This window comes from Amblyomma americanum, chromosome 1, assembly GCF_052857255.1.
Source record: "Amblyomma americanum isolate KBUSLIRL-KWMA chromosome 1, ASM5285725v1, whole genome shotgun sequence".
Classification (NCBI taxonomy): domain Eukaryota; kingdom Metazoa; phylum Arthropoda; class Arachnida; order Ixodida; family Ixodidae; genus Amblyomma; species Amblyomma americanum.
Window position 1 is genome coordinate 411,565,619 of NC_135497.1, and position 27,888 is coordinate 411,593,506.

General features: G+C 52.4%; 1 protein-coding gene and 1 pseudogene across 1 annotated transcript; both read left to right on the forward strand.

Annotated features, from left to right (window-relative positions):
• Positions 1–324: 324 nt before the first annotated feature.
• LOC144115812 (uncharacterized) lies at positions 325–27,881 on the forward strand. Its single transcript, XM_077650312.1, has 2 exons — positions 325–3,421; positions 23,465–27,881. The coding sequence occupies exons 1-2, from the start codon at positions 3,318–3,320 to the stop codon at positions 23,697–23,699; spliced, it is 339 nt and encodes a 112-aa protein (XP_077506438.1). The 5' UTR covers positions 325–3,317; the 3' UTR covers positions 23,700–27,881.
• LOC144116791 (U2 spliceosomal RNA) lies at positions 6,413–6,573 on the forward strand (annotated as a pseudogene).
• Positions 27,882–27,888: the final 7 nt, after the last annotated feature.

Below are 27,888 nucleotides of genomic sequence, written 5' to 3' on the forward strand. Positions count from 1 at the left end.
GTGTCACCTTTTCTCGAGGGCAGAATATTGATCGGGCTGGACGAGCCGTCTGTATTGGCAGTTTTCTGCGCTATTTTTTTTTTATTTTCATGGGCACGACAGACACCAGCTGCGAGCGCAGGGCGTGCACGACGAGGAAGCGTCGGTTGGGCGGCGCGCGGCAGTTGCCGCTGGCAGCATTGGCGGCTGTGGCGTTTTTCGCTTGAGCGAGCTTCCTGACCCAAGCGTCAGGCGCCGCTGCCGGCGGCAGCGTCGTCAAACAGTTTGCGCACGCGCAGTAGGTCGCCCGCGCCCGCACGTTTTTCGGTTTTCGCGAGGAGAGGAGTCGCGCACTGGCTGTGGCGGAGGTTCCGTTAAGTGGAGGTGTTTTGTTGTGGCGGCGCCGGCGGTGGTGGTGTGTCCACCGCGCGGTGGTGTGCTCGATGTGATGTACCGTGCGGCGCGGTACCGTTGAATTTCGTCAGGTAGCAACGAGACGGAGTCTACGTGTCCACGTTTGTGTACTCCTGTGCGCGCTTGTACTTCGTGTGTGCGCGCGTGTATCGGTGGCCGCGTGACCCGTACGTGAGTGTTCATGTTCACGTTGGTCGGGCTCTGACGTGGAGTCCAGTTAGCGTGCAGGCCTGCGGCTAACGGTCAATCCGGTTTTCTCGTACTTTGTTATTTGTGTGGGCTCTCGCCATTTCGATTGCCGCCGTTTTGGGGAACTTCGGATGTACTCGTTTCGGTAACCGTTCGATGCTTCGCATCGCGGTCCAGAAAACTTGGTGCATTCGTGCTCCTTGTTCTGTTCCTTTGTCTTCGGAGTTTGAACTGCGTTTTTGTCTCGTGCATACTTTTTTTTGTCTTCGTACCACCCACACTATTTCGTAAGCTTGTTAAACTGTCATGCTGGGCGTAAGGAAAAACGGTTAACATAACATTAGGCTGGTCCTATTACGTTGGCTACCACGTGGTTTCAAACATAGCAATACTTATCGGACAGTCCAAAGCTCGCCAACGTTGTGCATCTCGTGCGGAGTTTGGTCGGAGCACTGCTATTTTTGAGACCGCACGATCTCATTGCGAAAGTGTTACGCTCGCCGTGCGTTTGGTTTAGCGGGGCTGCCCGGGGCCTTCTGCAATATTGAATCGTTCTCCATTTATAGCCTTGCTTCCAGTGCTGTATTCGTAACGCGTTCATTTTCGTGTGTCCGCGCATCTGCATGAGTGACACGAGGGCTATACCCGGAGTCCAAGTTGAAACAAAAGATTGCGCTGCTGCGTTCGAGTCGGAGAAGAAAGAAAGAGGTCCTTTGTTACGAGCCCAGCTCGCACTTCCAGCCCTTTTTCTTTCCCTCTGTGTTTCGAGCAAAGCGGGAACGTGTTGGGGCTGCTGCTCTTCTTTCAGCCGGGCGCGTACGCCGCTCGCTCTCTGCCGCCTTTTCTGAATAAACGCCGTGACTCGCAAGCAAGAGCTTCTCCGCCTCGAGGAAGAAACTTTTCCGCGAGCACTTTTGAGCTGCGGGCTGCCGGTCAGCGCTGGGCCTCCTCGCATTGTCTTCGCTGTCGCCAGCGAGGTCTGCAGTCGCCTCTCGGAAAGAGAATAAGGAGCACCGTTATTATACCTGGCGCATTGTGTGCGTGTTCTCTCCCTTCATCTCTTTGACACATTGCTTTTCGCTTCGCTGTGCGTTTGCTTTCTTTATCGCGGCGGCTGAGCCGGAGGCGAAAGCGAGAGCTGACGTTGCAGGCTTGGCGCCGTCTCCGCTTTTTCAGCGTGCTCTACTCCGGGACCACCGTGAGCGAGCTGGTTAGCGCGGAGGGTCGTTTTTGGGTGTAACCTCCTCCTTCGCAGCCGCTGTTGTAGTGGTTTTGTTGGCGGGCAGCGCAGTGTCTGTTTCCTGATTGCTTGTTTTTTTTTTGTCCTGCGCATTGCGTATCGTCGGAACAAAACGGCACGGCCCTACTGCTTGTTCTGCCGCCGGACCAAGGCCTAACCTCGTTTCGTTGCTCGTTGCCTATTTCATCTGTACCTCCGCTCGCTGCGGCGCTCCATCTGTTTGTCAGCTGCGTCGCCAGCGATTCTCGCTGCGCGCGCGACAGCGGTGCCGTCGTGTCGGCGACACGGACCGACTGTTGGATCTATGACTCATGTTTGAAAGCGAGCTCCGGCGGGCACATTTGATCAGGTGAAGAGACTCGCTTTGTGGTTCCCCTCTTTCGTGTGCCCTTCTTCGTATCGCGCGTCTCCCCTGTCGGTTAGTGTCCGGTGATACGGACTGACTGTGGCCCTGTAGCGCACTACAGAGGCGCTACTCTTTCACTGAGGGCTTTGACGTGGTTGTCTCCAGCGGCACCGGTCTGTTAGTGCGGTTCCTTTCGTGTCAACTTTGCTGTGATACGCCGAGGCTTGGGGACTCCAGGGCTTCAGTTTAATTTTGCTCTCACCTTCATCCGCTTCGATCGCTGTTGGCGTTGTCTCTTGGTCCTGTTGCTTTCACTGACTGTTCTAGCGGCGCTCGCATTTCTACCGGCCCTGTTGGCGAGAAAACAGCTTTCTGCGTGGCGGGACCAAAATAAAGGGAGCCAGCGGCAGGCGCCGCGGACTCGGGCGCCTTCAGTTACGCAAGCTCGCTTTTCATCCTCGCCAATTGTTGCCGGCGCTGCCATTGCTCCGACTGTTCAAGGGCTGAGGGTATCCGGAACGAAGCGGTAAACAACTACAGCAGCGGAGCCTGGAACTGGGCGTTGCGGGAGGGAGGCACAGAAAGAGGAGCGCGCCCTCGTAAGCGGCTGCTGACCGCCGGGATCGGCTTTCGCATTCGACCCCTGACCCCGGCGCGAGGAATGCCGGACTCTTCCGACAAGAGGGCGAGGCTTCCTGCTGCCGCCGCCGCCACGGAGGTTCCGGAATCCGCCGGCGATCGGGCCGTCGTTTCGGGATGACGGCGCACTGTCTGGGAGCGGCTTAAAGGCGGCCAGTGAAACGAGTTCGACGCCTCTGCGGAAGCCCAAAATCTTGTCATGATGCGCGCACCCCTCGCTCACTGCTGCCTCTCGGCCGCCGTTGCTGCTCCCGTTGCCTAGCTTTTTTTCTCCTGCGGACGTCGTCTGTCCGGTGCAGGTGCGCGAAAGGTGCGTTTCATCCGCGACATGGCCAAGCGATGGCGGTCGCAGTGACTGTCTCCGACGTGGAACTTGTGCTCGCGAGTCAAGTAGAAGAGATCGAGGGACTCGTCGCGCCCACTGCGGAGGATACCACCACGTTCTTGGGAGAGACGGCTCCAGCCTCTTTTCGGTGAACGGCGTTGCCTTTCGTCTCAAGTCGACAAAAAATGACGGAACGATTTACCCGCGGCTCGGGCAGGCCCCTTGTGACCAAGCAGAAGAGCATGGACGACGTGCTTTCGGAGCTCCAGGGAAACGCCATGTTTCTCAGGTATGATGGACAGCGAAGGGGCAATATTTCACGTGGCCGCTTTTGCGCCATTACTGACCGATCGGGTCAACGAACATGCCGGGACTCGTCGCACGCTCGGTGATTCCTGGTACGTTCTGCAGCAAATGAATAATCACGGAGAAAAACAGTGAAACACGGGAAGCTATAAACGTACAAGGGGTATAGGTCATAAAGTGCCTCATGCAGTGTCTTCCCTCTCTTGACTTTGCTACATAGCTTAGATTGATTTTTCTTTGTTGAGATCATTGTGTGACTCGAGAAAGAAAAGACAATAATGGTTCTTTTCTTTCGCGACCAGCTACCGTCAGTTTCATTTTTGTGTTCGTGCGACTAGCCCGCGGTAACTGACCTACCCTCTGTTGAAAAAAGAAAAAAGGAAACAGTCTTGTGTATCATACTAGTAAAACTGTTCGGTACCGAAATCCGTGGAGGCAGCGAAAACTTGGCGCTGCGGGCCTGGCGTGTACAGTGTCGTAACTCGTTTATAACGCACAGGATCGCAGCGGCGCAACATGCTTAGGGATACTGTTCCGTTGCACCGAGTTTGTGAGAAGCTCAGCAGTATGAGAGTCTAGACAGCGCACACGAGAGCGATTTCGTGTTACTTATGCAAACGGCCAGTTTGTCTATCTGCGTTGTTTGACTTGAAGCACTAATGCACTAGCGCGAGCAAGTAATCCGCGGTCCCCGCAGTGTCGATGGCTCGCAGAGCACGCCGCATTTTTTTGCATGGGTGATCCGCTGACATAAATAATTAATGAACCATCGACGTCAGTGAGACGTTCGCATCCGTCGTTTCGGTAGTGTTCGATTCTGTTGCGCTTGCAACGTCAAGAGGAAAAAGAAAGCTCACTGAGCACGTGAACGCCGGCGCTGTTAGCGGATAGCGCGCGGCGGGTGAGCGTATTCCTCGAGATTAGACGCCGACCGCAGGTCGTCCGTCTGCAGCATAGTGCACAGTTAAGTGTAGCGCGGTTCTCTATGATAAAGTCACTGGAACGGTGACCCTCGGCAGCGCCGCCTCCGATAAGCGGTCCCGCGGCCCACGAGAAAGCCATCGTTATCGCTGCCTTGCTCGCTCGCGGCGCTGACGATGCGAACCGCCGGTAAATCTCGCCTGCTTCGTGGTGTGTCCGCGTGCAGATATCGAAGCTAGCGCGCTGTGCCCGCCTCGCCTCGGAAGCTAAGGCGGCAGACTCGGGAACCGGTTGCTAAAATGGGGAAAAAACTACTGATGTGTTTGACTCGATTCGAGCTTTAGGCTATAGGTCGCTCGGACTCCGTAAATTGCGGGCAGTGGCGTTTCAGGGAGCGAGCTATTCGAGCGGTGTTTTGTATTTAGTTTTTCTACTGAACAGCCTTAGGGAAACGTTGTAGCTTTATTGAGCTAATATTCCTTTCTGCGGGTTGATCGCAGGCAATACGTTCCGAGCTCTTTGGTGCGTCTGCGCGCGTCTAAATGCAACCGCGTGGTCAGCCTCTCCCGGTGGAGCATAATACATTTTGTCATTTTTGTCATAGGGAAGTCGGCGAATTACCGCCTGTAGTTTTTGGGGGTTGGTCTCTTGTACAAGACTGTATAAAAACAAATACGAAAAGCTGTAGCCGTAACAGCTTGCTTTTTCGTGTTTGTGATGTATGGTCGTCAGTGAAAACCTCGCAATGGATGCCGCGCTTCGAGTGTACATCTTGCTTTTGACCACTCTCCTCGTTTATTTACCCTGAATGAACTAATCTGTCTTCTGTGCTGACACACACGAGCGCACACTCACAGGTAAAAACCGCGTGAAATAACTTGTGTGTCAATTGTTGCTATAGTTTTGTTCCTCTTACAAAAAGTTCCTTGCTGTAGTTTTAGGAATGAATAGTTTGAGTACATGATGGTGTTGGGATGCTGCATACTTTCAGATTATGATCGCTACGACAGTACATGAAAGGTGCTGGCCTGACCGAAAGAGCTGGTAATATACTGTTCTGATAAATAAAATTATGAAAAAGACAGGTGCGAGACAGCTTTCTACTAGCGGATAATGGTAGGTGCGTAATAGGGATATCATGTGTTTTGAACAAGCTAGCTGTCAGGTTGAAATTGTATACACTGAAGCGGGCTGGACGGTTTTGTACTGTCTTCGGGATCTTTATTAGCTTACAACTGGGGTCCCAATATATCAAACATAATCAAGCAGCGAGTGAGCATCAGTGGTTTGCAGAATTCGTTTCAATGATCACGGTACAAGGGAAATGTTTGGCGTAATTATTTGAGGGCACGGTGAGCTTCAAATGTTCCATTATTAATATGCGACTTCGAGGGCAGGTTGTCGAGCGCTGATCAGTCAAACAGCGGCGTTTGGCTGCTCAGACTGCAATGTCGCGGAATGGGATGGCAGTCACGGCAGCGGCATTTCGGTGCAGGTGAAATACATAAACACCCGTGTGCTGTGCGATGTCAGTGCATGTTATAGTGCCTCAGGCGGTCTAAATGAATTCGACGTCTGTAACAGCCCGTGCGGAGCTTCGGGACGTCAAAGCCCGCGTACCTTGCATTCTCCGCTACCCGCGACAGCAGCAGCAGGAATCATGGAGTGGAATGCCAGTCAAATGGACGTTTTGTTTTTATTGACGTTCTCCCGTTATCTAAATATAGCTAGAAAGAAGTATTCGTTGAACCGCGCAGGCCCACTGTGCTGGGCCTCGCGTATACGAGGGTCACAGCTGGAAACCCGTTGTATCTATACTACTGTGAGTCCCCTTTTTTATCAGTGAGAGAATTCGACATTGGCTGCGTGCTGTTACGGTTGGCGTCTGGCACCAGGTGCAGAAAGGAATTTCACCCGACCTTCTCTCACCATGCCTCGTCGAAATGCGGCGTGACTTCTTCCCGCCAATCAGACTCTGTGCCGGTCACGTGACGTCGACGGAAGCGAGATCCGTACGACGATTGTGGAGAGCCTATTTAAGGGGCTCCTAAATGTACTTTTGGGGTATGATAGGATTGTCCGAACCCGTGGAGTATCTGTTACGGGTCCAAGTTGGACTTATTTTTGGAAATGTGGCGGAGAGTTTGAAGGATGCTTCACTCCCGCCACCGGTTGGCCCGGCATTGCACTACCTCCGGGATCGGCCTTTTCTTTAGCGCGTCTTTACTATCCTGTCTATCTATCCCATCTTTCAACTCTCGCTACTATCTGCACGTGGTAGCGATTGTGGCTCGGCTTGAGCCAGTGGGCAGGCCTGTGCACTTTCCTTTCTTTCTTCCTGGCAGTCACAGACAGACTTTTGGGGAATTCATTCTCTTCTTTCATATTTCACCAACCTTGGGATAATACCGGGTGCCTGCAGCCCGTCGACGACGACGACGCCACGTCGGTCGAGCTTCGAGAGGCATGCGTCGCAACAGCGCTTGGACAACTTGCACAATTTTCCGGGTCGTAGTGCTGCAGAGCGAGAACAGCTAGTACTGTTATTTGCTTTACCGACGGTGGGAAGGGCACATGCACTAGCCTATCCTCAGTTCTTGAATCCGCATTTCAATCATAGGAACTTGCAGCAGCAAGAAACTGAATTTGCGGGCTTGTTTCGGTTACTCTTTTCCTTGTTCAGCTTTGGTATACAGCTGCAGCGCAAAGGCGGGCCTTTAGGAGCACGAGTAGAGACGGTGGTTACTAAGGGGGCATTGTCGATCGGCTACACTGCTTGCGTGTCGGGAGCGAAGCGCGGGTCCAACCGGGCAGAGGCAGTTTTCAGCACTCCGCTGCATTTCGGTAATGCGGAGTAGCGTACAGTGGCCGCAGAAGAGTCGAGAACTGCGACTCGGACGTCTCTCCTGCACATGCATGAGTCGTCCCTCTTGCCTAGTCCTCGTCTGATCTCGCTGCACGCACATGATTACGAGAGTACTCCGCGGACACTTTCCGGAAGACACGGGTATTTCAACCTCAGTCTAGATGCTGGGTTCGAGCAGAACGCTGAAAGCGCATGTCTGCGATCAAAGCGTATGCGCGAGGTTTGGCTTCAGCGAAATGTCACCCTCAGTAAGGTTAACGCGTTTAAGAGTTTTTGAAGAATGTAACTGGTCAGCAGGGTAGACAGTGCGTTATAGGGCTCCGGGACTTGATTTCTACGCAGTCTCTCGACTCGCACTGAGAAAAGAATGGGTGTCAAAAAGTGCCTCTTGGCGAGCTAGCTTTCTTGCAGGTTATCATCCCTTGTTCGCAGTGCAGTTTTGCACCCTGCTGTGGCTGGCGTCTTCGTCTGTTGTCTTTTTTTTTTCTTTCTGCCTCTTCTATTTCCTCCATGTCGCGGAACAGATTGGGCCGTCCCCAGCCGCTAACCGCCTTTGTCGTCCTCCTGCGGAAAATCCCACGCTGTCCGAACTGCTCGCTTTCCTCACTTTTCTTGGAAGGAAGCTGCAGGGTTGGCTGGGAAGTGAACGCTGGGGATGGAGCCAGAAAAAAAATCGATGATCATCTTCGTTTCCGACGTCTTTGTCGTTTTTATCGTCCGCACTTTCGCGCCCGGTGCTCACCTGTCAAGGTTCGTCTCTGGGGCGTTGTCGAGTTTCTTCGTTGGTGCTGGAGACTTCCGCTAGGTTCTTCGCGCGTACAGAAAGAAAGCGAGGCACGGGAACGATTTGCGCGTATAAACGCACTCCCACACGTACTACGTAAGCACGCGGTCGCTCTCTCTCTCTCTCTCACTATCTCACTCGCGGGCACTCAATCACGTAGTTTTGCTTTTATCGCGACTGTGACCTTTAACAAAAACTGCCATGTTTCCTTGCTGCAGGGTTTTGATGCGGCTATATTTAGCAGATATGTCTCAAAACTAATTAAAATGGCGCGTGTGGTTGACAGCTTGTTTCCTCGGGGCACCCCGTATGCCCCGGCGCCGCCGTTCAAGGGCTGCGCGCGCGTGTATATAAAGTTCTGTGCATGAAAAAAAAAAGGGGGGGGGGGATAGGATGGATTCGGGCTGGAGTCCCTGAGGAGAGAGATGCGTAATCAATATTCTGCTCCGCACAAAATTCGCCTAGCGGAAGGCAGCCGATGTCTTTCCGGCTCCGCACAGTTCAGTCGTCCTATGTTGATTGAGAAGCATTCCTTTGGAGTGTATGGTAGTAATCCACACGTGCGCTTTTTATGCACATGTCTATGTTGAACAGCTTGATGCGCTGGCTGGTTGTGCCGTAAACGAGAAGTTGTTTCTGCTGCCGTGCCATGCACCGCGTGTGACCGGCATCGCTTGCGGTTTCAGCCCGCGGAGATATGCGCAGTGTTCCTGCCTGATAGCGTGGAGCTTGCGGCGTGCCAGCCGTTTCGCGTAGTTGTGCTGCTTCCTACGTGCCCATACTGCAACAGGAGTGTATGGGTGCACGATACAGCTGAGCTCGAGACGTCCTTTGATCTGGTGCCAGCGTGGCGTTGATAGCTGGGCGTGTCTGATTTACTTTCGCGGGCGTCTCCAACGCCTCCTCGTTTGTTGTTCGGAGGCGTTGAGCTCAAAACTGGGGAGTGTAGGGAAACTGTCGTGCTCGTACAAGGACTCGGGCCAGCCCGTGTGCTATGGTCCCTGGAGTAGTTCCGTAACTCTCCTACGCAGTGTCTCCGAGCGGAGCATTCCCGCGCGGCCTTTCCCACCTCGTCCGGATGTGCTCAGCTCGTTTCGGCCGTTGCGCAATAGCGCATACCGGCACCTTGGTGGCAACATTTGTTTCGCCGGGCGCCCGAGAGGAGAAGAGGCAGGCAGCGTCGGGGAGCGGGACAAATCGCGCTCGGTGAATGTGACTGCGGGATGGAGAGTTTCTGCAACATCGAGCAAAAATCCTCCGGCACGTGACGCAACGGCCGCGGCGCCCTTGTCTCGACCCGCAGTGTCTGACGGGGGCGCATTGACAGCCGGGACGGACGACCGACCGGCCGCTCGTGCCCTTTGCGGTGCCTGTGTTTTGTTTTCTGAGGCAGATGAGCGGGCTGCTGCACTGCCTCGACCAGAAAACCCGCGAGAGACGCGCGTGAGGAGGCCACCGTTCCGAGGCGGCCAAGTTGCGTCGTATCTCCGGCCGGGAAAAACGGCACGCGGAGGACACGTCTGGCCGTCGCGCTCTCGTCCCAAGTCCGCCAACGGTATGGGGGTGGCCCGGACGGCGTCTACTTTGCGGGCTTGAAATGCCTGGCGGTCGATTGTCGTGGGCGGATACCGTAGGCGCGGAGCTCTGATGCAACGGGCCGTATTGCGTGGACCGAACCGATCGATGTCGGTACTGTTGTATCGAGACGTTGGTCGCAGCGTGGGAGTAGGGGAGGTTAACCAAGCGGGCTGGCCTGGCGCTTCTTATTCGGTAACGGTATCTGGGTGCGGGCTTCGGCACGTTTAGTGCTTCGCTGCACCAAAGCCCAGCCTCTGTACGCGGACAACGCCGCGTGAACGGGTGTAAGCATCGAGTGACCGGGTCTCCTGTATGGACTCTAACGTCAACCCCCCGGAAACGTCGTCGAGGAGCTCCGCGTACCTCGTTCCCAGCGCTGTAATTACTGGCTCATCTGCCGCGAGCAAACGCTCCGGAACTAATGCTCTTTGTCCAGACGGAAGCGAGCGGAGAAGAAAGGTGTACAGTGGTGGACTGCCTCCTCCGCGTCACCCGACGGGCACCGTGTAATGGGCTCCAAGCGTTTCATGATGAATGAACTCCCGACGCAGCCGTCAGTCGAACCGCGCGACCCAACCGTCGGGTACGGACACCCATTTATTTATCACCCGTGGCCCTCCATGAGCGCGGCCCCATGGCCGTTTGTTTTCCTACCTTCTCCTCCTCTTCCGCCGTCTCAGCTCCATGGCGCACGTCGTTACATCCCCCTCTCCGCTTTGATGCGGTTTCGCGTGATGAATTACCCAGCGAGAGATGAGATATGGGCCGCCAGACAAAAACAGGTCCAAAATGAAATCGTGCGAGACTTGTGTCGGCTTGTGCGCGGGCATAGAAAAAAAAAAAAAAAACGCCGACCCCCCGCTGAGGTTCAGTGCAGACACTGCGTGCTTCGGCCGTATCATCTGCAGCTTCGCGCCCGTTTGACCTATCCCGTGTTGCACTGCATAGCGTATACGTGGCGAGCGAGTGACGCGCGGTTTGGCACCGGGGGTTCGTGCGGAGAACGATTTGGCGCAAGGCGGTGGGAGGGCGAGTTGGAGGGTGCTACTATAATATCTGGGTAAACGGCCTTCGGGGACACATCTAATGGCTTTCTTCTCCTGCGACCTCCAAAGTCGGCGAACCTCCGATTCTCCTCTTTGTAACTCCTTCACATTTTCCTCTCTTGCCTCGGTCATTCGCTGACTCCACGGATTCCCCGGCATTGTGGAAAGAAATAGATATGAACACAGTCGCAAACGTCCTTTGCATTTTCTGCGTTGCATTTGAAAGCGCTCACATTTAGTTCTTTGGGCTAGCGTAACTGATTTGATTCGGTTTATGGGGGTTTAACGTCCCAAAGCGACTCAGGCCATGAGGGACGCCGTAGTGAAGGGCTCCAGAAATTTCGACCACCTGGGGTTCTTTGACGTGCACTGACGCACAGGACACGGGCCTCTGGAATTTCGCCTCCACTGAAATTCGACCGCCGCGGCCGGGATCGAACCCGCGTCTTTCGGGTCAGCAGCCGAGCGCCATAACCACTGAGCCACCACGGCGGCCCGGGCTAGCGTAACTGCTTAGTTCGATAGAGTGTTTGCTACTTCTTTTTCGCGAACTCAGCTGCAATCTTCCACCCCGAGGAAAGACTCGACGTCGGGGAGCGTGATGCTCGCTCGCGGCATTGAGCTTGCTTGCTGAGATAAACAAGTCCATAACGAATGAACCATACGACGAGGGACATTGAAAGGCCGTCTGCTTGAAACGCATCGCTGGAAGAGATAAAACTGCTCAGACGTACCGTTCCACATCTACATTTTCAGCTCATCGGAGCAGAGCATGCCTGCGCTGGCCTTTCGGGCTTCATTTTGCACAGGTCTGGTCTGGTGCTTGGCACGTGACGTGATGATCGTGTCGTTTGCGTGAAGCCAAGTGCTAGCTAGGTACACTTTTGCCAGGTGAATTAATGTGTCGCGGTATTTACTGCATCCGGAAATGGCCGAGGTGGGTTTTTTTGTTATTAAAAAAAGCAGGAGGCGTAACGCCGCGGCTACTTAATTGGCGCATTCTTCTTGAGCTACTCACAGCAAGAGTGCGTGAAAGGCTGCCTTCCAGCGATTTTCCCATGCCTTTCGATCCCATATTGCAGAGGGACGAACGGACATGCTGAAAAGTGTGAAAATGCAACAGGCCGATTTTTCACAGTGGAGGCTAACGAAGGAAAGAAACCCGCGTAATTTGTAAATGAAAAATCACTAAAAACGGTGGTAATTACTGAATGTAAGAGCACAGCGTTCGTAAACGGTTGTCATTTCACCCTGTCGCGGAGTTTTTTTGTCTTTGTCGCCAAATCATAATGACAGGAACCAGGGTCCATGCGGGTCTGAAAACCCTTGAATATAAGAAAGACGTTTTCAAGGCCATTGGGAGTCCTGGAATTTCTGTGGGTCCTTTAAAACCCTTGAAACCTTTGAAAACGGCCTACATAGTTTTTTTTTTTCTTGCACATGAAAATTACGCCTCAGCATAAATTCACGCTTCCGTGATTCAACATAACTCGTCAAGTTGGCCAATTTGCAAGAAATTTCTCGCATATCACTGCGGAATTTGTGTGAATGTGGAAAGAGCAGGTGACATCCTTAACCGGCATATCGAAAGAAAATGTGTATGTGCGTTGCTTCTGGAAGGCAGCATGACCATGCTTTGTTTGGATTTTTGGCAACTAAAGTCAAGCAGGAGGCCGAAAGCGTAAAGGATAGAGACGGGCTCTTGGAGGCGGCGGTTGTGAGAGGGGAGGGGGGTTACGTTACTTCTGAGCCATGTATTTCTTCGACTTCTTTGGCCGAAGAATGGGGTTCGACATAGTTTTCCTATGTAAGACTTCTCGCTTGGAAGGGGAGGGTTTGACTACCCCCAAAGCCCCCTCCTCCCATTAATCCGCCCCTGGCAAAAAATTGCATAAAAAGCGTCGTCTTAGCGGAGAAATTCAAGATATGAGGAGATAAAAGGAAGTTGGAAGCAGCTATTTCAGAATTCTGTGCTTCAGGAGATGCTTATGCAGAGAAAGCGGAAGCTACTAATCACTTGACGTGTGTAATGAAGTCGTACAGCCTGAGGAAGAGTATCCAAGGAAATGCACCAGACATTGTCAGCGTCATGGTGGTTGAGCTTGGAAAAAAAGAGGAAGCTGAGCTTTTGTGAAAGCTGAGCGTAGAAAGCACCTTAGCGCGTGTGTTTTCGTTGGTACAAGTTTTTTTTCTGCGATGCAGGTACATTTACGACGTGTAAGAAACGTTGAATTGATAAGCCGTTGCATTCGCTAGTCCTTGAAAGGTCTTTTCGAGGCCGTGACAGCCTTTGAAAACCTGTGAATTTCGGAGCCCAGAACCTTCATGAGCCCCGACGAAGTAACGTGCGGCTAAACAAAATACCTGGGCAACAACTGCTGCTCTACCGGGGGCGAAAGAAATTCTGAAGCCCTGGCAGTGGTTTTAGGGCTTCTGTACAGGAAGCCAGTTGGGTTCAGGTTGCAACTTGAGGATTTCAGTAATGGTGCTTGTGGACAACTACAGAGCCGAGAAGCAGGGTCGCCCGTGTTGGCACGCATACGGCCATTCCGGACCTGCTGGCTTCGCGCTTCCCCGAAGCGGGACGCCCGCGTGGTGCTCCAGTTACTGGCCGCGCTCGTGCGCACGGAGAGGGGCGCTGCACTGCAGCGAACAAGCCAGGCGCGCTTGTAGACAACACGACAGCGGGTACAGTGGGGGCGACTGTAGTGTCAAATACAAGCAGTGCAGCACAGGGCACGCTGACGGGACGGCGTCGGCCGCCTTTTCGCGAGCATCGCTTTTTTCATCTTTGGTCAGGGCCCGCACGCGGCACCCCTGCTTGCGGATACGATTGGTGTCGGGCCGTGCAGTGTGGCCGTTTCAGCTCGCGTTGTGCGCAGGGAGAAGAGGACTGCGGCGGGTGGGGGCAAGCGTTGCGGCTCGCGTTCCGGCAGTTGCACGCAACTGTGCCGAGGTGTGACGCGCGGTGGGTGCGCGCTCGTGTAGACGCGCCCTCCTGGTCCGAGGGGGCCCTGCGGCGGCGCGCAGGTAATGGCCGTCCCGTCGCCTTGCACGGGAGCTCGGGGCGTGCGGCCGACTGCGCCCTTTCCTGCTGCTTTGTGCCGGCAACCGGACCCGTTAAACGCGCTTAATAAGCGAGCGCTGCAGGATCGCCCATTGTCTTCCGCCGCGCATTTTGCCAACCCTGGGAAACCAGCGTCGCGGGGAAAGGTGCTCTCGTCCGTCGCAGTCTCCGACAAGACAGCCCCACGTCAGGCAAACCGGTCGGGTGTCCCGGAACCTGACTTGCTGGCCCCGGTGATGCACGTGTGCCTCGTGTCGGCTCATCAGATAGCCGAGACGCCCGTTACTTTCAGTCAAGAGCGAACCAACTCGAGCGTGAAACCGACGGAAACGCCCTGCGGCTGCCCGGGCCGTCGTCCCGCGCGAAGTATAGTGCTCGTATGTGTCAGCACATCTCATCTTCGAGCGTGTAGAAATTAAAATTTAAAAAAAATCCCGCGGGTCCTAATAAAGTGTAACGGAGCGTAAGGGCCTTTTGTTTTGGGATAAAACCCGATTTTACCCGGGCTTTTACCCTGTTCTTGCACACCGAACAGAGTTCCTACTAATTGGGTTAAATCCGAGTTCCACCCCAAATTGCGCTTTTTAGAGAACGTACACGTGCGGACATAAGTGAACGGAGCACGCTGTTACGTTCTAACTGCAATCACACCTTCCCTATCTGAGATGAAGAAACATTGTTTGTCCATAAGAAAGCGCATGCTATCGTCCGCTACCAGCATGCACTATACACCATAGCTTGGAATTTCAATTGGGAAAAGCGTGAAAATATTACACGGCAATAGTGTGCTCGGTTTACCATTGTCCGCGCCTGTTGCGTACGTTTTCGAGCGCACAAAGCTCGAAACACCGCACAAAAATTAGCGGATATCTCGTGGCTGGTCCAGGGGAATTTTTTTCGGTCGACTGGTTATATTAAACTTCTTTTAACGCTTCTTATTCCGGCAGTGCAGATTAATTTCAGGATAAGTTCGAAAAGTACGTTTCAGAAGCGAGGGGCAATAACACCTGTACTAGTCGGACATCGTATTCATCTTATTTGCATCACTGTATTAAGCGCTATCCACGCTAATGACGCCCTGATCCAAGGCTCTTGCGCGTTTTAAATAGCCGCCATTGTGTTGAATTAATGTTTTCGCAGTGTAAAAACAAAGGCGTGTGGGTCTTGCACGGGCGCAAAAGTGCTGCGTATGAGGTTTGTAACAGACTGGATGAAATGATTGTAATAGATGAGGATATAAATCTGGTTTGGTAAACCGTTGTTAAGTGATGCATGCCATTGCCATGTTGTTTTCGAAATTAAGAGCGAAAAAAAAATCGGACATTATGTGTCCCATGTCAAATTGAGAACGCACAGTAAATCTCTTTTTCCTGCAAAAAATTACCCGAACAAAAAAACCCGTATCATGGAAATTTTTAGGGAATAACCCGATTTTTAATCCGATTTTATTTGAGCGCAGAAAATATCGCCCCATTTTTAGCCCCCGAATTTCGGACAGAAATCAAACCCGAAAACGAAGGGCCCTGCAAGCATAGCGGGTTTTATAACAGGGCGAGTTCCGTGTGTGTTGTGCGTGTGGGCTTTCTTTGTTTTCGTGGCGTGTGCGTTTTCCGCGCACATCCGTTCTCAGCCGAGCGAACCGTTCGTGATCTATATACAGTGTCGTGCAACGTGAGTGTACAGAGCGCGATTTCGGGGGGTGGCTCGGGCCCCTCCTTGGACACGTCCCTGCTCTCTGTATAGAAATTGACGACCGTGTACAAACGCTCCAGCTCTGAATTTATTCGCAGTCGCTTGCAGTCAACATCGCTCAAATAACGGAGGCTAGTCAGATTGTAAGCGCTCGGCGCATTTCTTTTTTTTTTCTTTTACCGCAGCAAACGGTTCCGCGCTGGCTGCTATGATAGTGAGTTATCCGCTTCTGGGCGGAAACATTGCCTTCGCTTTGCGTATACTCCTGTATAGATGACCGCATTTAGGGCACCCGTGTTACCGCTGGCGCCTCCCTGTGGATGCGTGGGAGGAAGTATGATGGGGGCAGACAATCCCGCGCCTTCCTTTTGTTCTTCGCCTCTACGTGTTTATTGTTTCGGGGGCTAATGGATCATCGGCCGAGCTATAGTAGTCGGGCATCGCACGGCAATCTTCACTGATTGTGTACGGTATAGTGCAGAAAATCATATAACAATAAGAACGAAAGGTGTGATAGTAAAGCTGTGGAGGGCCGAGCACACACACTCGCACGCACGCGCAGCCACATTTGTCGAAAAATCGACCCCTGCGCTGCACGACTTGACAGCGGGGGTTTCCTCTCTTCCTGGTATGCGCAGTGGCTCTGTGTTTTTTTTTCATGACGTGAGCTGCAGCCCGGGCAACGGAGGCCTCGCAATTAACGGCCCCTCGTAAAAATTGCGCTCGCACGCGCGCGCACCGCAGGGCCCGGTCGCATTTCCAGCTTCTGCCCTTCCTTCCCGCGTTGAGGAGCCTTCGCTCCGAGATCCCTTTCGTTTTTCTCGTCTCGTTTCTATATGCGTAAATCGCGCTGGAGGGAACGCGAAGCTGGTGTCGCCAGGCGACCACCTTTATTTGTTACAGCTGTATTGTACGCTTGTGGTCTTCCTTTTTCGTATCTATCATTTATGGCGCGAGAACAAGCAGCGGCACGCGTCCACCCTGAAATGCGGCCGGCTTCGGGGCTTGCTCCCGTTCTCAACATCTGGCCATAGCGGATTCTCGTTAATTCCAACTCGCTTAAATAGAACTGCCGGTTTATTCGAACCAGTGCTTTGCTTGCGGCAGCATCAAGCTCATTAATAATTCACATTTAATAATACAAATTTTCACTCTCCATCGATTTATCGGGAGTCACCTAATCAGTTTTATGCTTGCTCATCTTTACAGTGTGGTGCAGGTTTAGTCTGGTTTGGCGATTGCCTATAGCTTCAGTATCTAAATTTGCGCTATTGCCTAATTAAAAAACTAATTATTCAATGTATTTAATGCACCGCATACCTGATATCGGTGGAAATATGATTTCGCGCGGCAACGAATTATGACGCCTGAATTTAAAAATAGTTGCGTGCTCCGTGTTTCGCCATGCTGTTAGCAGGCGTGTAAAAAGACAACGTGCTCTGCAAATACAGCTGAGAATCGTACCTTGCTGGTCTACTTTGTTTCGCTTAGTCATAGTTGTGGGCATTATGTACTTGAATATCGCCGTAGCAATGAACGGCCGACGCAGTTCTTTTCAGTGTCTTTTGCTTGTGCGTTATTTTTACATTTATGTGCTGGCAGAGGCTCACTTTCTGCAAGCGCTGGCGCGCAGCAGCAGCTAATAAATAGCACACGTCTCAAAACGCGAGGTCTTCGCATCTGTATATACTGCTCATACAACGGTTCGCTTTTTCCGCTTCTCTGGCAGTTAAGAAAAGAAAATACTGTGATGTTTGCACTAAAGAATTAGTATTTAAAAAGCGAGATTTGGTGTTTTGTCGAATTTATTACGCCTGGATTTAAATATTTGACCTTTTTTTTCTCGGTTTCTAAACGTGCACGAATAAACCACAACGAGCCTGTCTTTTAAGAAAGAGATAATCATCATGTGATGTGTGGTAAAGTGTCACTAGCGGTAACCGTTGTGCCTTTCCGTCCGAGTGATGCGCTAACGAGCTAGAGGCATAGTTGTGCCACCTTGGCTAACGCAGGGCTCAATGCGCGCAACCGCTAAATGTCAGACTTGTCGTCGTACTCATGTTTCTTGACGAGCAAAGCATCCAAGATGCTCTAGGTGTCGCAATGCTCATGGGCACGTAAATGAGGTGGCGGCGTCGAAAAGTTTCGCTTACTGACGCCGGTGGCGCTTGCCAACGCCAGAAAACCTCTCTTATGTCGCTGTTGGAAAAAAAGAAACACGACAAAAAAATTGCAGTCGCATCTCGTCGTCGAACATGATTCAACATGGCGACTACTGTCCCGCGCATTTTCACGCATTCGAATTGTGCGCTAGGTGGCTTCACTTTGGTCGGGCACCACTGCTTTCTGAAAATTTCACAGAATTTAGCGCACACGTGCCTTCGGGTGCAGCGAAAGGCTTGCCACGACAGTGATTGGCGTGCATTGTTATCGGGTGGAGTGTGGGCCCTGTAACTTGACGCGTGGGACGGACGCCCGTGCGGGCGCATCGCAGCGGAGACGGTGTATTCTTGGCTCCTCTTCACCTTGCCCCTGGTAGCAGGCAAGCAAAGTGGGTAGACGTGAAAATAAAGCGTCCCACTTGGCGGCGACGAGAAAAGCTCTCTCTGCGCGGGCCAGGGTGCCCGTTTCCGTTCAGCCGCCGCGAAGCAGCCTTCCGCCTCCTCATCCTGGAGGAGTGATGGACGCGTTTTCTTTATTCGCTGCCGGGCTGCGAGACGCATTCACAGTGGGAATGTCGTAGCAAGGGCAGCTGTGCTGCGCTTTTGCGCCCCGGCAGAAAGTGCCGGGAAGGTTGCATCACAGGTGTGCGCCTCGCTCGACCCCTTATCTGTCAACGTTCCAACTTTATTGCGGAAAACAAAATTGCCCCAAATTTCGCCACCAGGCCTCCTGGCGACTCATGTTACGGGAAAGGTGGCGGGATGTTGGGAGCATTATCTGCAGCAATACAGCTGCCGCCAATGCAGAAACAGTTGGGAGCTGCTGATTAGGCAACCTCTGAGATAATTACGTGAACTCGTGGCGATACCCTACGCTGGCTGAGTAATAATAATAATAACTTTATTTGCATCACAAGCACACGAGCCAGAGGCCTGTAGAAAAAGCTGTCATTAAGGCAGCTTGACAAGGCCGCAGGCCCCCACACTGGCAACTACACGTAGCGGTCAGCAGTCACGAACAAATATATACAACAAAGTGTGAAACAGCAAACATAAGTTATTACATTGAAAAAAGGAAATTTTCACAAAAACCTGACTGTAACAAGAGGGTACACAATTGGAACAAATCTCATCGCCGGAGATATATAAAGACAACATAGCAAACTGAGTGATGGTTTGAGATAGAAAGTTGAGACTGTTTTTTCATCTTGCCGACCAGCTTTTCCGGTGTTCGGCCCCCGAAGCTTGTCTCCCCCCTCCCAAATCATGTCTCCATTTGCGTGCTTACACCTTGCTGGAGGTTAAGTCGACGGGCCTGACTGCTGCATTCCTGTGAAACTGACTAGGCGAGCCAGCTTGTATTCATCGCAGGAAAGGCGAGAAATTGGGCATTCAGGAAAATAATTATTTGACAGCATTAGTTCTCTGCTGCCGTTAACTGGCCATGTAGCGCTGTTCGCATGTTATGCTCGAATGGGTAAGTTATCCTGTAGTACATGGGCGGTGCTATCGGCTCCTTTGCTGCGTCCGTCCGACGATCACGCGCAGTGTTTGGCCTTCGCGAGCTTGCCTCAGGACGCGTTTTAAATCATTGCTATTCCGCGCATAGACCCCTGGTCAGTTTTATATGGGACTGAACCGACGTGCAGTGCAAAGGGCGCCTCTCGCAGAACTCGGGGCTTCGCTGTCAATGGGGAACTTGCGCTGAAGTTTGCGGTGCCGATTGCAGCACCATAACACACTGCCTAGCGAGAAGAGCGAGCAGTTTTGGGTAGTACTGGACGGACGGACGGACGGACGGACGGACGGACGGACGGACGGATGGATGGATGGATGGATGGATGGACGGACGGACGGACGGACGGACGGACGGACGGACGGATGGATGGATGGATGGATGGATGGATGGACGGACGGACGGACGGACGGACGGACGGACGGATGGACGGATGGATGGATGGATGGATGGATGGATGGATCCCTTTTGAAACTGGGCAGTGGTTGTTGCCACTATGCTCAGTTTTTTTTCCTTTATTTTTGTTTACTCTGCGGTAAGTTGTTAATACAATTCGCCATTTCCTTTAAAAAAACGTCTTCCTACACTTTAGAACTTATGTCACCTCTCTGATTTTGTGCCACCAATCCTCCAATCGCTTTTTGCTAATTTCAACCGCAGATTTATTTACATGGCTATTGTTATTTCTAAACCCTAAGGCCTCAGGAAGAGTGACTGTGCCTGCATCGACATCGGGATGGATACCATCGCATTTTAGGATGAGGTGTTCTGTTGTTTCTTCAGATTTACCACACACAGCACATGTGTCATCTTCTTCGTTAAATTTTTTTCTGTAGCTGCGCGTTCTAAGACACCCTGACCTAGCTTCAAAGAGCAGTGCACTGCCTCTTGAGTTATCATAAAACGTTTCCTTCCTGATCTGCCTTTTCCAGCATTGATATAGTTCTACACTATGCTTCTTTTCCAATGAATCTATCCAATTTTTACCTTCGACGTTTTTAACCTGTCGTTTAATGCTCTTTCTTTCTCCTTCCTCGTCTCTGGCAAACTTAACGGCCAGCTTTCTTGTTCGTTTCCGCCACTGTGTGTCAAAGCTCTTTCTGTACAGTATTTAAATACCTTAACTGCCCACCTGTTATCATCCAATTTCCTCAGGCGTTCTTCGTATAGTATTTTACTCTGAGCTTCCCGTGCTTCGAACGTTGCCCAGCCCATATCCCCCTGTACTGCCTCGTTTGTGGTTTTCCCGTGGGCACCTAGTGCTAATCTTCCGACAGTTCTCTGATTTACTTCTAATCGCGACTAAACTGCAGCCCTTAAGCATAGAACCGCATTCCCGAAAGTAAGCCCCGGTACCATTATTCCTTTCCAAATACCTCTGAGGACTTCATACCTGTTGTACCCCCGCAATGCCCTATGTTTCATTATCCCGGCATCTCTTCGCCCTTTTGCTATGAGAGACTGTTCGTGCTTTTCCGTGTACATATGCCCGTTGTTTACCCATACCCCGAGATATTTGTATACGACCACTCGGGGTATCTCATGGCCCTATATAGTAATCTCCTGATCAGTTGTGCCGTTGAAAACCATCACACCTGACTTAGTTGCGCTAAAACTGAAAACTAGACTGTCTCCTTCGTCTCCACAGCAATTCAGCAAAGTTTGCAAATCTTCCTGGCTATCTGCTAACTGTACAATATCGTCCGCATACATTAAACCCGGTAGTCGTTGCTCAACAACCGTTCCGCCTAATGTGTATGACAGATCATAACCTAGATTGCTTCCTTGTAGCCTTCTTTCCATACTTATCATATAAAGCATGAACAGCAGCGGTGATGGAGGACAACCTTGCCTTAATACTTTGTGTACCTGGACAGTTGTTGTACTCTTAATTCCTTCCCATGTTATTTCAACTTCATTTTCTCGATATATTTCCTGTAGAAAATTAATTACCTCATGACTGACACCTTCACCTTTTAATATGTTCCACAGGAGTTCCCTGTTCACGTTGTCGTATGCACCGCTTATGTCCAAGAAGGCTAAATACAGAGGTCTGTTTTCCGCCTTAGCTATTTCTATGCACTAGGTAAGTACTCTTAGTACTTTTCCGCGCCACCTTCAGGCGCTTATTGGCGTGAGCCTCCGCGCTCTGTCGAAGGCGCACATGTCGTGCGTCAGCTATCTGGGCTACGCAGAGAGAAGCTAGGCAATGAATGCTGTCAGCCAAATCGCAGAGAATGTGTTCTCGCGTTTGCAGCGGCCCAAGCGGCTGACAGAAGCAGTTTTGAGTCACCGAATGGAACAATTACAGGTTCCCCATACGCGGTGGCCAAATGCTGCGACTGTAGCGCAGTATCATGCGACAGCAGTCTGTGGCGCTGGAAGGCCTCGCTTTTGCGCGCGTCCGTCCGTCACGATGGCTGCTGCATCTAGCAGCCCTGCGTGACATGCGTGTACCGGTATAGAACCGCCAAAGCGGTTCACTGCGGTCACCCGCCAGACTTTTCACCTTGCGCGGCTGCGGACGTAGCGGACGTCACTTCTCCCGTCGCATCGCTCAGCTCGCGAGCAGCTGCGGCCACCCGGCGCTTGCCCGCCCGTCTGGCGCAGCCGGCCCCTCTCCCCTTTTCCTTGGGATGCTCGCCCGCGCTCTGTCGTTGCGCCAAGGTCTCCCTCCTCCTGGCCGCTATGGCACTCTCTTACTACGGAGGAGATGAAGGCGCATCCATCGCGGCGTCTCCCCTCTCACACGCGGCGCGGATATAATGCCCATCTGGTCGCGCGCATGACGCCTGTTGTGCTGCTTTGCCGCCGCCTAGTACGTGCGTCGAGTGCTGCAGCTGCGCTGGCGCCTTTCTCCATTAAGGCCCCGGAATGGCGGCGAGGCGTCTCGGCGGCGGCGGCAGCACGGGCGCGCAAGGGGCTGCGGCGCTCGGCTGTTCGCACTGTAAGGGGTCGTAAGGCTGATCGCACTTGACACACACGCTTGCCCACCGTGCGCGCAGGCACTGCTTTCGAGAGGGCGGCTGCAGCGGTTTTGGGGCGGTCGCGTAGTGCGAGTCTGGTCTGTCGAGCTTGCGGGGGTTTGGTTCGCCTAACTGCGTGTAACGGGTCGCAACAAGACAGGCTTCGTGTTTGCTTCGATATCTTGTTTACTGCGCATGAGTCGAAGCCTGACGGGCGCAGTCGCGGGAGAGACCCACTGGCCGGCTCTGATATGACAGGAGGCAGAGACCTTGAACATTCGCGAGTGTCACTGAAACATTTGGTTGCGAGGCATCGTCCCTCTAATTAGCTTTTCCGCTCAGCGGTCATCTCTCAGCGCGAGTGCGATGGCGTGCTTTGCGTGTGGTCAAAACCATTACATGATGTACCGGATGGCCGGTCGCGGCGTCAGTGTGATAAAAGTTGCATGCGCTCTTTGTTCGCATCGGAGGCTTTCTGAACAATAGGTTATATAATTCCGTGGCAATGATCCCGGCTGCATTCCGATGAAAGCGAGGTAAAAAAACACCTGCACTGAGATTTCGTTGCACTTCGAAGAGCCCAAAATGTCGAGATTAATTGGGAGCCTTGCACTGCGGCATGGCCCACAGCCTGTAGTCACTCCTTTGGTGCACTCCGTCGACCACCAGCACGCGCTGTGTGGTAAGATATTGCGAAAGTGACTTCGGATGACGTTCGGGTGCGATAATAGAAGGATTGCCAACGCCCATGCCGGCCTCTGCAACTTCCTGTCGTATAGCGGTGACACACTTGGTTAATTCTTCGCCCATCGAAATGTATTTGAAGCGGTGATACTCAATATCTTGATTTTCGCTGATATCGGCTCGTTCTCTGGAATTCGTCGATTACCTGCCGTGTGGACGAAATGACCAACGGGTTCACCTTGTAGAGCGCAGTCTCCGGCATTTTCAATTCCTGCAAAGTCAAAAGGGCAAATCCCCAGTATGCCAAGTACCTGCTATTGAAAAAGAAAAATCTCGAGTTCTTTGTGTTCATCAAAAATTCTGAGCTGTTGGAATCTTTTAAATCCCGTTGATGTTGACCGTCCGGATTCGATCACTTCTACGCCTACCGGGACGGGGAGCGGATTTTTAAAGTTTTTGCTGAGCTTAGTCGCGGTTCGAATTGAGGCCCGAAATTTCGTGCTTACCAACACGCAGGCCTTGACACCGTCGCTCTGACCTGTTACGGTAAGGAGTTACGCATTTAATTGCGTCAAGTGTTGTTGCCGGCGTTTCGCATTCTTTTTTTTTCCCACCGAAAGAACCCTCACATCTCATCGCCTTGATTCTCCCACGAAGTGCTTGATTCTAGGCTATAGTCAAAGTGCGGTTTCTCCCTCCTTTTGCGCGCGCACTAATGTCGCCCTTTCATTATCCCCTGTGCAGCTTCGGCAAGCGGTCCGGAGGCACGGGCCGCCGGATGAACGAATGCCTCATCCTGGAGCCCTCCGAGATGGTCGTGGTGAGTGCCCTTCTCGCTTTCCCTGTCCGCTCGTGGGCCGCAGCCGGAGTGGAATGCGCAAGTACTTCGGAGCCACGCTTGGGAGTCGTTGCGCATTTCGCTCCTGTGACTGCTCCGATGTGCTGCTACTGCCACAGTGTCCGGGTATCGCGAAGGTGATCAAGCGTCTGACTTACCCGAGAGCGACTGGTCCCGGACACTATGGCAGCCCTGCACGCTTGCGCACCTTATTATATGCGCCCTTGCTCCCCGGACATTTTTTTTTTTCACTGGTACAGCTTTGTCAAAAATGTACAAACCATCGGGAGCTGCTCTTGAGCCGGTCATGTGATGCCATTAACGTCTCGAAGGGTGATGGGAACAGTTGCTCTTACCCCTCCGTGAACAACAGCAACTACTACTTCGGAGTTCCGGGGCTGCTACCCCCCCCCCCCCCCCCCCCCCCCCCCCCCATCCGCTGGGGGCCGTTTTCGTAGTGAAGTCAAGGGGCGATGCGTCAGCTCCAGTGCCCCCCTCTCCTCTCGAAGCCGCGCCCAGGGGTGTACGCACGGCGTTCGCCGTTGCCAAGGCCACGGTGCCTGTATGCCACGCCGCTGCATGACTACACGCCCCCGCGTGCGACTCGCGTTACGTCACCGTGGCGTGGCGCCGTGCTCCGCGCAGGTGTCTTCGTCGCGGTGGCACCCACCTTGGCTTTAGCTTTCTTACGTCCTACGGCTGGTGTCCTCTGGGACGCCCGGAGGTTTGGCCAGGAGTGGAGTTGCGTAACTCGAGGTCACGATTTGATTGCCGGACGAGTCGCTTCGGCGAAAGCGTTTCCGTTCCGCGAGGTTTTTGAGAGGAACTCTCAGGTTACCAAGGCCGGTTGCTCGATGCGTGCAAGCAACACGTTTGCTCAGTTGCGAGGCGAGTGGCGAAGCCCGGTACATTATGGCTGTATCTTGGTATTCCAGTGGCGTTATCAAGAGCATATGGGTGCGTGGTATATTTTATAAAGAACAAAAGGCCGCTTTATTTCTTATTTGCTGTCATGAAAAGAGGCTTGCATAACTCGGATGGGTCATCGTTCCAATCACAGTGGATACTCGAAGCATGCTAGATTTGAAGGGAAATAAATAGGCCTTTTGCGGCAGTGTTAGTGTGACGCACCTTGTTGCGCCTACTTTTCGCTGAGAGCAAGTCCAGTTAGAAGTGTCTGCTAATGTAAAGTTCATGCGTTCCCCCCCCCCCCCCCCTTTTTTTTTTTTGCTTACAAATTCACTTCCATATTATCGGCTTACCTGTCGCTACGGTATGTTTCCTTCGTAAAGTGTGACATAGAGTACTTCTGCATTGAAAAAAAAAAATATTCGTTTGGCGTTACCACCAACATTTTCCATTTTTTCGGCACTTCGGCTGGCCACTGTTTCTCCCGATACTGGAAATTGCAGACGCGCCACCGCAAGCTTGCAAACTCATGTGTGGTCCAGTGCACTGGAATGGCACCCTCCCTCGTTAACAGATGTAGTTAACCGATAGGCAACTTTTCGCTGCGGCGGTCACTCCCTCGTGCTCGCAACGTGATCGGCTGCTGAGTGATTGTCCGATTCGCCTGCGCTTCGCCATGTTCTTCTGTGCCCTAGCGCATTTAAAATCGCCGCACGTGCTTCGCTCAGACTGCTTTGGCTTCTCGCGCGCGCTGGAGAAGGCAAAATTGCGCGCATTCTCCCTCCCCGCGCGCCGCTGACCGCTCTTTGAAAGCCGGCCTTGACACGTCTCCCGACATTTGTAGGCTTTCGTGTTTGTGTATTTTCTGTCTACGTGTACATTGCCAAGGATCAATAGCGGCGGACCTTTAGAGTTTGCGTTGAGCTTCATCTTCGTTTCACTTTCCGATGTCTGTGGGAACTTTTTTTTTACAGTGGGCACATCCGTTCTTCCGATCAGGACAATCAGGATGCGCCGAAGCTCCCTTTCCGCCTCCCCACATCGTGTCTCCTCTCTCAGCAGCTGTGTGTAAGGTGCTCGTGGCGCATGCGTACAGCGTCCGTGTACGAACCGTAGCTTAACCCGTCACATGCTCTGTTGTGGCAACGTGACCACTGCTTCTACGTGCGCCGCGATCGTTGTACGTTTCCCGTATAGCGGTTTAGCGCTTGTGGAAAAAATGTGCTGTGTTTCCCGTTGGGGCTATAGGAGCGGCAGTAATTTTTTGGGCGCCTGAAAAACTTAAAGGTTGAGAAACAAGTTTAATTAAAAAATCTTAGCATGCCCTCTCAAATGTTCCCAAAGAGGTTAACAGTTCTGCAAAGCGTCAAGGATTTCTGCAATGAATGACGTCGTCAAATCAAATTGAATACCCTGTGCTGTTGTCCGAGCGGATGCTAGACCTGATAAATATCGCTGGTTAAATGTGGACGTGGGGAAGGGGGGGGGGGGGTCCGGCTGAACGAGATCAACGTCACTACGCAGTGTCAGCACATCGTGTAAGCAATAATAATAATAGTGCGTTGATCCCCACCGGTGATACAATGGGTACAAGCTTTCCCTCTACCTGGTGCTCAGCTTCTTTAGGGTGAAATGCTTGGGAAATGAGTGTTTGACCCCACCTTGAGAAGTCGAAAATGCCTTGTGTCATGAAGCTCTTTGGCCATGGATGCCCTTGCGCCATAAAAATTCATCATCACCAATAATGGGTTGATTCTCGCAGTCAGCGTCAAGTATATGTCAGTGTGCGCACAGTGCACTTGGTAGGCTGCGCAACAATTGTTTCACGAAATGTCAGTGCTCTGGGCAGCCTAATATAGCCGCACGCTACCCACTTTTTTCCCGCATCGGTTGGCGTTCGATTATGCCTTTTGCTGCATAACAAGATGGCGTTCCAAGTCCCCGGAGCATCACGGAGGACACAGCCGAGTTGGCAGGCGGCCTCTCCACGCGGCGCCTGGTACTCTGATCAGCATCGTTCCCTGGCACAAAAGCAGTAGCGGGTCGTCTTTGAAAAGTGCGCGCATGCGCGACGCAACACTTGGCGAGTGGGCGTCTAACTGATCGGCCCTAATGCGTTCGCCCATTGTTCTCCGCCACTGACCAAACAAAACTGCCCGGTGCCGTCCCAGCTGTAGAGCTGCGCGTGGGCGGAGGAAGCGCAGCACTGGCGCCTCGAAGGCGACTGAGGAGGAGGGTGCCCATTGTGCGCGCGCCCCGTTTCCCGGAAATGGCGAGCGCCCGTAATGAGAGAGCCAGGGATGTGGTGGTGCGAGATGCTTGTTGCTCCAGCGGGGGCCGTGCTGGAGGTGGGGCGGGTTTCCTCGAGTAAGGATGACTGCGACATGAGCGAGAAAGGGGAGAGAAAGGAGAAACGGAAGTTAATTAACTATGCGCAGTGTGTTTCACTGAAGACTGCTAGCAATTAAAAAAAAAAGAGGGGGGGGGGCGGGCTTTTTATTTGGTAGGGCGCTTTCTTCGGCATAGAATTGTCAGCGGTGGTGTGCATCAGAATGCATCAGAAGCCTCTGCCGAGCGATGGTTTCGCTCTCGTACGTTTTCTTTTTTTTTTCCCTTCAGGAGTGCGCCCTCTGGTTTACGTTAGCAAACCAGACAACCAACACACCTGTACAATCAAACCGCCCACGCTTTCAAGGCTTCCTTGAAAATGGATGTGGAGAAGGCAGGGTATACGTGAAGGGGGTTAACGTGTATTGCCTTGTATGGCCCTGGCGCACGCATCCGGTGCGAACAGACCGGCGGCGTGCTGCCAGATTTTTTTTTTTTTTTTACGTCGGCAAGCAGGAATCTTTGCTTGTTTCCCGTAAATCCGCTCCGTTGGGTTCACTGCCCGCGGAACCGTAGAGCGCGTCGCTTCGTTTCACGCTAGTGCTGGAGGCATATTTCTAGTGGATTTTACGAGCACATGTTTATTTCGATTACTAAGCACGGGATACTTAGTCCTCTGGTGCGGTTGCCGCAGTTAAGGGCCTTCCTTGAAGACACTTGTAGAGGTTAGTCGTCATGGAAAGTAAAGACGAAAGGGTGAGACAGTTTTCGGCCATCCACCTGGTCATCAGGATAGAAACAGAAAAAAAAAGAAAATGAGAATAACGTTGGGAGCTAATAACGGGGATATGGTCATCCTTGGGCTTCTGGCTAACCTGTCGGCTCTTTATAGTCCAGCGGTGTGGCTGATGGTTTTTGCTATTATAGCCTTCTTTAGCATTGCTGTGGTATGCTGCCATATCCTAATTCAGCGTCGCTGTGTTCGGGCTGTTAAGATTATCAAGTACTTGTTGGAGAGAGAGAGATGCTTTATTACTGCAACTCATGTCCGAGGTGCGTTTGTGTCTGTTGCATATTCGGCGTGGCTTGACCC